The sequence below is a fragment of the Trachemys scripta genome, chromosome 19 (genome assembly GCF_013100865.1).
Source record: "Trachemys scripta elegans isolate TJP31775 chromosome 19, CAS_Tse_1.0, whole genome shotgun sequence".
In the NCBI taxonomy this organism is placed as follows: Eukaryota; Metazoa; Chordata; order Testudines; family Emydidae; genus Trachemys; species Trachemys scripta.
Window position 1 is genome coordinate 19725018 of NC_048316.1, and position 9556 is coordinate 19734573.

Below are 9556 nucleotides of genomic sequence, written 5' to 3' on the forward strand. Positions count from 1 at the left end.
TCATAGGGGTAGCCTTGTTAGTCTGTATCCACAAAAATGAGAACGCTGGTGGCACCTTAAAGACTAACAGATTTATTTGGGCATAAACTTTTGGGGGTAAAAAAACCCACTTCTTCATCTGAAGTGGGGTTTTTTTACCCACGAAAGTTTATGCCCAAACAAATCTGTTAGTCTTTAAGGTGCCACTGGAGTCCTCATAATAAAGAAGGGAGAACAAATTTTTTTTTCCTATTCTGGCAGCACCGCTGCTTCTGCAATTCTTTTGTGGTGGAGTATTCGAGGAAAACCCAAAAACACAATGCTACAATATTTAAGATGAGCACCTAGGAGCCCTGTGTTCAGTCCCACTAGACACTTTGCATGCCCCAGGTAGATGTATGTGAAAGTGAGAGGGGTGGGGACAAAGGTCCCAGCCAGGAGGTGTAGACTCTCCCTAAGGGTCCCCAGTCTGGCTGAACCGCTTCCTTCCCAATGTTCAAAGATAGAGCTAAATAGGCTTCATCAGGAGCCTTTGTTAAGTACTCAAGGAGAGCTGAAATCCCTTGCAGTGGGGCAGTGTTTCTGCTACGTCTACACTAGAAGCACTAAGGCTATGTCTACACTAGAAACTTCAAAGCACTCCAATGGCAGCGCTTTGAAGTGTGTGTGGTCACGTGGGGCTGTCCACACTAGCACTTTAAAGTGCTCAAACTTGCTGTGCTCAGGGGGGTGATTTTTCACCCCCGAGCCAGCAAGTTACATTTTATAGTGCTCTAAGTGTAGACAAGCCCAAAGAGATTGACCTACACAGGTCACAGGAGACAGGCAGGTGGCAGCAAGTGGTGACTGACAGGCAACGAGGAGCAGCAGCTGGCAGGGCAGCCAGGCAGCAAGGAACAGAAGCTGGCAGGGCGACCAGGCAGAGCAAGTGCTCGGATGGTGGAGCAAGCCTGGTGTCTTCTTCCCTGAGTAACACTTCACACAAATGCACTTCTGAACGCTGGGTCCTCACTGATTAAGGACAACCACTGAGAGTGGGGGATGGGGAGGGAGCGAGGGGGCACAGAAAAAGAACTTTTGGTTGTAGAACTCAAGAACATGAGGCTTCTAGTGGGGAGCTGAGAGCCCCTGGGGACTGCAGCCTCGCTGGGAGCAGGGAGCCCCCCATTCGTCCTGGGGTAATAGCCTGAGCTCTGAGGGACTGTGTGTGTGTACACTGTGGGATATTTACATTGGCTGTTGGCTGTCATTCTTGTCAATTTCATGGCTCCAGCACTGAACTGTGAAATTGACAAGAATGACAGCCAACAGCCAATTTCACAGTTCAGTGCTGGAGCCATGAAATTGACAAGAATAACAGCCAACAGCCAATGTAAATATCCCACAGTGTACACACACACACACACACACTGTCACCCTAACTACACCAACATAAGCCCCACGCCTCTCATGGAGGTGGAGTTATTATATCTGAGTAATAGGTCACTTACATCAACAGGAGCAAGGCTGTAGTGTGTGCACTGACATAATTGGGTCCATGTAGGCTGCCTTATGTCCACCTAACTCTGTAGTGTAGACCAGGCCCTAGTAAATCATGGGAGAAGACACTAGAGGAACTTGAGAGATGTCTGTTCTTAGAGCTGGTAGAGTAATTAACCAAACTACAAGTTGTCAGATGCTGTGGGGCAAGGCAGAAATGGTTTGTGTTAGAATTTTAAATGAAAATCTGGAACTAGGGGTAGCTGAACTGAGCTGCTGAAGTCGGTTTTCATTTCTTGGTCTCTATTCTTAGAACTCGTTTTGCAGTAGTCAGGTAAGGAAAATCCATCCTCTTCTAGAGCTGTTCAGAGTGCCGGAGCTGCTCTTGCCGGCCTGCTTCATTTGGTGAGGCCTTGGAAGTTGGGCTCCGTACACTGAGGCAACACTGCCTGCTGGCTCAGCAGCTTGTCAAGGATGCTAATTTCAGCATCTCGTTTCTCAATGTTCTCGGATGAAGTCCAGGACATGTCGTGCTGAAGCTTATAGGCACCAAGGAACTCATGTGGGCAACTGGTCCCCCATTCCTGTAGAAAACAGGTGACAAGTTAATGTCAGGATTTGGTCTCACTCACGGGAAGTTCAGCTGTAACACAGATTACACACAAGTTTGTCTGCTAGGACTGAACCGCTCTACCAACATTGATAGAGTTTAATATTCAGAGTGCTGTCACACTTCCTAACCAAGGACTTTCCCCAATTTTGAAGGCTTGCTTCCCTTCTTGTGGTATTAATGATTTGTTAGCCCTCTGAAGGAAAAAGTTGTACCTAGACACAAAGGTGTATTTGAGTGTGTTCACTAACATGAAAATAAGAATGGAAGGTGTATGTTAAGAATAGTAAAGCATATAATAGCTATGCGTGTGATATGGGGGGTGGGGGGAGATGGGATTCAGAGGATCTTGCCTAGACATACCTGTTTGGGGGGAAGGGGGAAGCAGGGGGGAAAGAGGACAGGTACCAGGAGTCATATGAATTGGAGGATTCAAGCAAACTCACTCATGTTAGTTTGGTTTGACGAAATACTCAAATGCTGGTGTTACGTTTTTTGAAACGAGTACCAGGCTATTCAGAGCCTGTGACCTCCCTAGAGATGCGAGATGAAGCAACCCTGCTGATGACTCAGGCACATTTTAAGGCCTATTACCATACTTTCTAATACAAGCTCTGTGCAGTGACAGAGCTGACAGGGACAAAGCAGTGGCTTAGCCAACTAGAGGCATTCATTGCCATGGGCCTCGATTTGTGGTTTGCTCTTTTCTGTACTATGCCATTACAAAATCTGTTTTTATTAAAGAATGTGAATTGGATATTGGACACTTCAGAGAGAAAATACAACAACTTTTACCGCAGAGGAGGTTCCTCGGAGTGGGGTAACATCATGAGCAAAGCCCTAGGAGGCTGTGATCTCTATTCCTGAACAATCACAGTACTGGTATAGAGTAAGCATCGTCACCAGAAGGGGGCCTACTTAGAAAGCTGCTGCTGGGGTACACGGGGGCGGGAGGAGATGGTATCACATAACATAGCATTCCAGCCCTTTGGGGCATGTCATATGTAACCCTCTTGATATGTAACAAGAATCCTCAATTTTATATTTAATGAAAACTCTAAAGGTTCTTTAGCTCACACCCAAGGAAAGGACAGCTGTGGCTGCCTGGGGCAGGGGAGCTTCTCTGAGACCTCCCCACTAACAGTTAAGTAGCCCCCAGTTTCCATGTCTAAACACATGAAATGCTCAACTGTTGGGCTTAAACATTGGAAAAGATTGTCCTGAGAAGATTCACTGACATGGGGTTCAGAGGAGATGGATCGGCAAGCATGCATGTTAATTCCACCAGGAGGGGACTCCTTGAAATCTCCCATTCAGTTCTCAGGTCAACCTAGATTTTTTTTTTTTTTTGGGCCTGCTTTCTAAACAGCTAAAGTCTTTTCAGCTTTCCTCAAAGACTATTTCACCATACAGCTCCCAAGCCAACCCGTGAGCACAAACCAAGTCACCAACAACAAAAACTACCCTCTTAAGAGCAGCTTTGGTAAGTGCACCCCCATTGGCTCAATGGACCCTTTGCTGAGAGAGCCGACAGAATGAGACAGCCCCCAATGTGTGCTGGCGACATACCCTTCATGCTCAGTCTTGATTCCCACTCTTACAGGAGAGTAGGTTACCACCTACCTTAGGAGAAAGGATGGAAAAGTATCTCTGGCCACTTTCCCGCCTGTACAGGTAGTAGACGGTTCCTGGTTTCTTCACAATATTGCAGGCTACATGATGAAGATCAGCATCTCTGTTAGCTTCGTCCAAGACCTACACACAACAGAACTGTAAGACTCCTGCCCCCCCTGAAATCCACAGCTGAAAAATAAAATGCAACGCTAACACCTCAGACTATAGAGCACGCCCTCCAGAACTGAAACACAGCAGCAATTTTCCACCAGGAACACTATGCTGTAGTTCTGGAAAGGAAGGGAAGAACCTCCCTCAGTAAAGTCAACTAAACAATGTGGGCTAATTTGTGCCAATGTTCCATAACTATCAGCACTATGTAGACTCCTCCCTTGGACTCTAGCTTGGCTGTTCCATCTAACAGACGTGCTAGACAAAGGCCACAGGTTTATTAGTGAGCATGGGGCTTCATGGCTCCAAATTTCAAGTTCCAGGACTTGCTTCTTAGAAGTTGGGGGGAAAGGAAAACTTTTATAGTTATCTGTTAACTCTGAGGCTTCCCTAGGTGTCTACAATGGCCAACTACAACCCAATGGAGTGTCAGGGCTAAGACCTGCTAATGATGGATCACCAAAGACTCTAGGCTGCTGAGTTCAGGGAAGCAACACAGATCCTGCCTTTACTAGATAAAGCACTTGCCTTTCACAGATGGGTTCAAATCTGTCTCAGGATCACAAATCAGTCAAGTAGCTGAGATCAAGTCTATAGGGAACTATGTCCTTAACAAGCGAGGACAGAAATTCCCTGTGAAAATCATGTTACATACCCATCCTTGACACCTCTGCTACTTTCGAAACAGTCATACAGACCTCGAAATCTTGTCCTCCCTTGGCTTTTGTAATTATGTCAGCTCTGAGCTCGCCTTCCATCTCCCTGGTCATTCAGTCAGTATCTCCTTTGGTGGACCCTCCTCCTATTCTCCATAGACCCCTCCCCGCCCCCCAGTTTATATCCTAAACCCAATCCTCTTCTCCCTTTACATCCATCCTCTCTGAAAATCTAACTACTCACATGGCTTCATTTAGCTTTTTAAGAAGAGGACAGATCTAGCTCTCCACTCTACAGAATCCCAGATCTCCTCCTGGATGTTTTGCAATCAAGATTAATTTAAAATAGCTAAAACCAAGCTTCCCAAACCACCTTCCTCCGAAACCTGGGAGTAAGCCATCTTTGAGTACTCTCTTTCTCCTACCCCACACATTCAGGATGCATCCAAACCTTGTTGTTTCTTCCTCTGTAACACCTTTAGCTTAGATACTGGAGCACAATTCTGTGGTGTGGGAGGTTTATGTCACAAATCCTATCATTCCAGTGAGACAGCTGCTTTTGCTTTAGAGAGTGCTTCTTTCCCAAAGAGTATGAAGTGTACAATCTCCTTTACTCCAAAAAGTTGGGAGCCAGCCCAAAGGTCTGAGTTTCTGGTCACACATTCTGTATCAAGACTTTTGCCCTCCTCCTTCCACACACTACTCATTCCTGGAAAGGGATTTCTCTGCCAGCGACAGAACGGCTTCTGAAAGAAGAGTTGGACTGCTGCCTGGTTTTTCCTGTTCTCTGTACCATGAAATGGATACACAACTCCAAACCATGTACCAGAAATCAGTTCAACCTGCAGGATTGACAGATAAGCACTGATAATGCTAAATTCTTCCATACCTTCCGGGCCTGCTCCTGCAGATACCGGATTTGCTCAGCTATGACAGTCAATCTGTTGCAGGCATTAGCTCGGATGAATTCATCTGCCTGTAGGAAAGAGGGAAATTTTAATAAGCAGGCATCAGAGAAAACTTCCTGGCCTTCTCACTCCTTGCAAAGATTAGTCTGTATGGGTTCAATGCCTGCCAGCTCTACTCCCACCATGTCGGCCTTTCTGACCTCACCAAAACTCAGGCTGGTTATTTCAGGTAATGTTATGGAAATTGCACAGTGTGCATTGTTACACGAAGACTGGCACGAAAACTTGCCATAAGCAGCCTGAGATTTGGTATGGTCATAAAGTAAGTGCTTCCTGAACCTGTCTGATAAGGTTTATGCTCTGAAACACGAGATTTGTCATTTAGCCAGGCAAAAGCTCCTTGTGTAAATACAGCTAGACAACATAACCTTACTTTTGCTGGTAAAGCTTGTTTAATTCGAGAACCTGCAATAGGCTATACCAGTAGAAGCTCAGTTTTGCCAGTATAAGTTGTGTCCACTAGGAGTGCTTTGATGGTACAGTAGAAAAGTTTAGTCACACTTCCTGTAGCAATAAGTCCCACTCTTCAATTGTGTGAAAAAGTATTTCTTTTTATCTATTTTTGATTTCCCACCTTTTAATTCCATTAAACATTCCCTTCTTCTTACGTTTTGAGACAGGAGAACAGAAGTTCCTGATCTACCTTCTCTAAGCCATTCATTCTTTTATGTATTTTTTATCATGCCCTGTCTTCTTGTTCTTCTTTCAAAGGCAAACAAGTCCAATCCTTTCCTCGATCGTTCTTCTCACTCTTCTCTGAACCACCTCGATCTCTGCAATATGAAGTATAAGCCTATGTCTAAACTTAAAACACTACTGCAGCCGTGCCACTGTAGCGCTTCAATGTAAACATTTACTACAGCAATGTTCTCCCATCACTGTAGTAAAATCCACCACCTGCAAGGCAGAACTCTTCCATCCACCTAGTGCTGGCTACATGGGGATTCAGGTCAGCTTAACTACATGGCTCAGGGGTGTGGCTTTTTCACACCCCTGAGCAAAGTAGCTGAGTCAATCTAGATTTCTAGTGTAGAACAGCCCTTAGTCTTCTGCTATGGAAACAACTGCCTCTTCTTCCTCATTCTGATTGACTAAACGAGTGATGCCTTTTCCCTTGATTTTTTTCTATTTCAAGTACAACCTTGAAAGAAGGGACCAAAAGTGAATTATTTGTATTACAGTAGTGCATAGAGGCCGCAAGCAAGATCGGGGCCCCAATGAGAGGCAACGTATATACCATATATACTTGTTCATTAGCCCGTTCGTTTATAAGCCGACCCCCCCAAAATGGATAGGTAAAAAGAGCAAAAACTGTATGACCCTTTCATAAGCCGACCCTACATTTCAGGGGTTGGAAAACGTTGGCTCCCGGCCCATCCGGATAAGCCGCTGGCGGATTGGCACGTTTTGTTTACCTGGAGCTTTCACAGGCACGGAGCCCCTCAGCTCCCTGTGGTCATAGTTCGCCGTTCCCAGACAATGGGAGCTGCGGGAAGTGGCACCACTTGTCATTGGAGTAAAGCCACCCCCTTGCAAGGCAGTAACTAATTAATCCATTAACCTAATGATGCCTATACCAAGGCTTAGGTTGGGCTAAGTATGACTCTTGGCATGTGTGAAAAATTCACACCCCTGAGTGATGCACCTAGGTCAACCTAAGTTTTACATGTAGACCAGGCCTGAGCAGGGTACCAAGGGGTTCTGCTGACCTCCATTGCTTACCTGTCTAGGTCCAGTGTGAGTTCTTCAGACAGTCAGACATCATTGTGTAGAGATCATTGCTGACCAACTGGTGATAGCCCACCCCAAGGTTGCCAAGTCCCACAATAGATGCTTCTAAAGATGCCCACATTAGAAGCAAGAGGAAGAGCAAACAGAGGGAATAAGGACAACCCAGGGAATTATAGACCTATTAGCTTAACTTCAATACCTGGAAAGATAATGGAGCAAATCAATCAATTTGTAACCAAATAGAAGATAATAAGGCCATAAGTAACAGTCAACATGGATTTGTCAAGAACAAATCACGTCAAACCAACCTAATATCCTTCTTTGACAGGGTAACACGCCTTGGGGATAAGGTTGAAGCAGCAGATGTGAGATAGCTCAACTTTAGTACGGCTTTGGATATGGTTTCATATGACTGTCTCAAACAAACTACTGAAATACAGCCTAGAAGAATCTGCTATAATGCAGGTGCACAACTGGTTGGAAAAGTGTACTCAGTAGTTATCAATGGTTGACAGTCAAGCTGGAAGGACATATCAAGTGAGGACCTGCAGGAATTTGTCCTGGGTCTAGTTCTATTCAATATCTTCATAAATGATTTTGATAATGTACACTTATAAAGTTCGCAGACAATACCAAGCTGGAAGAGGTTGCAAGCACTTTGGATAACAGGATTAGAATTCAAAATGATATTGGCAAACTAGAGAAATTATCTGAAATAAACAGGATGAAATTCAATGAAGACAAATGCAAAGTATTACACTTCGGAAGGAATAATGAATTGCAAAAATGCAAAATGGGCAACGATTGCTGAGAAAAGTACTGCAGAACAGGATTTGAGGGTTATAATGAATCACAAACTAAGTATGGGAGTACTTGTGGCACCTTAGAGACTAAAATTTATTTGAGCATAAGCTTTCGTGGGCTACAGCCCACTACATCGGATGCATAGAATGGAACATATATTGAGGAGATATATATACACATACAGAGAGCATGGAGAGGTGGGAGTTGTCTTACAACTTCATGCTCTCTGTGTGTGTGTGTGTATATATATATATATATATATATATATATTCCATTCTATGCATCCGAAGAAGTGGGCTGTAGTCCACGAAAGCTTATGCTCAAATAAATTTGCTAGTCTCTAAGGTGCCACAAGTACTCCTGTTCTTTTTGCAGATACAGACTAACACAGCTGCTACTCTGAAAACTAAGTATGAACCAGCAATGTTGCAACAAAAGAAAACATGATTCTGGATTGTACAGTATTAGCAGGAGCGTTGTAAGGAAGACAAAAGAAGTATTTCTTCCACTCTACTTAGGACTGTTAAGGCCTCAACTGGAGTACTGTCTCCAGTTCTGGACACGAAACTTCAGGAAAGATGTGGACAAATTGGAGAAAGTTCAGAGTAGAGCAACAAAATGATTAAAGGTCTAAAAAACATAACCTATGAGGAAAGACTGAAAAAAACCCACTATGTTTATTTAGTTTGGGCAAGAGAAGACAGGGGGAACATGGTGTCAATCTTCAAATACATAAAAGGCTGTTATAAAGAGGAGGGTGATATTGTTCTTCCTACCAACAGAGGACAAGCCAGGAAGTAATGAGTTTAACTTGCAACAAAGGAGATTTAGGTTAGACTTCTTAGCAGGTAGTTAAGCACTGGAGCAGATTACCTATGGAGACTGTGGGATCTCCATCACTGGAGGTTTTCAGAACAGGTAGGCAAACACCTGGCAGGATGGTCTAGCTCAGTGTTTCTCAAAATGGGGGGCAGACCCAAAAATGGGGGTTGTAAGACTACAGGAGAGCAGCAGCTGCTAGCCAGGTGCCCAGCTCTGCAGGCAGCATAGGCGTGCGCACGGGGTGTGCCTGGTGTGCCCAGGCACACACTAATGCAGGGGTGGAAAAATGGCCCCACTCTCCTGGTGCGGCAAGCTGCAGGCTCTGCGCTCCCGGGCCGGAGCACCTGGCCGAGTGCAGCAAGCCGCCGGCTCCTCCCCCGCCTTCCTCCCTCCCCTGGAGCCATGCCGCCGTGCGCACAGTGGTCTGGGGGCCGGGGCGGCCCGCTCTGACAGGGCAGCGTGTCTGGCTCTTCGCGGAGCAGAACATGCTGCTAGGAGCCTCATGGTAAGGGGTCCGGAGCCGGGGGCATTGAATAAGGGGTGGGGGCAGTCGGGGACAGGGAACAGGGTGGGATGGATAGGGGGTGGGGGTCTCTGGAGGGAGCAGTCAGGGAGCAGGGGGGGTTGGATGAGGCATGGGAGTCCCGGGGGTTGTCAAGGGGCAGGGGTGGATAGGGGTCAGGGCAGTCAGGGGACAGGGAGCAAGGAGGGTCCTGGGGGGC

The 9556-nt window shown here is 45.8% G+C and overlaps 1 protein-coding gene across 1 annotated transcript; it reads right to left on the reverse strand.

Annotated features, from left to right (window-relative positions):
- Positions 1 to 1592: 1592 nt before the first annotated feature.
- Positions 1593 to 5542, reverse strand: C19H1orf50 (chromosome 19 C1orf50 homolog; the record flags this gene model as incomplete). The annotated part of the gene is made up of 3 exons (XM_034753615.1): positions 1593 to 2042; positions 3692 to 3823; positions 5399 to 5542. Coding segments are annotated over 3 exons (462 nt in total), but the record flags the coding sequence as incomplete, so codon positions are not given.
- Positions 5543 to 9556: the final 4014 nt, after the last annotated feature.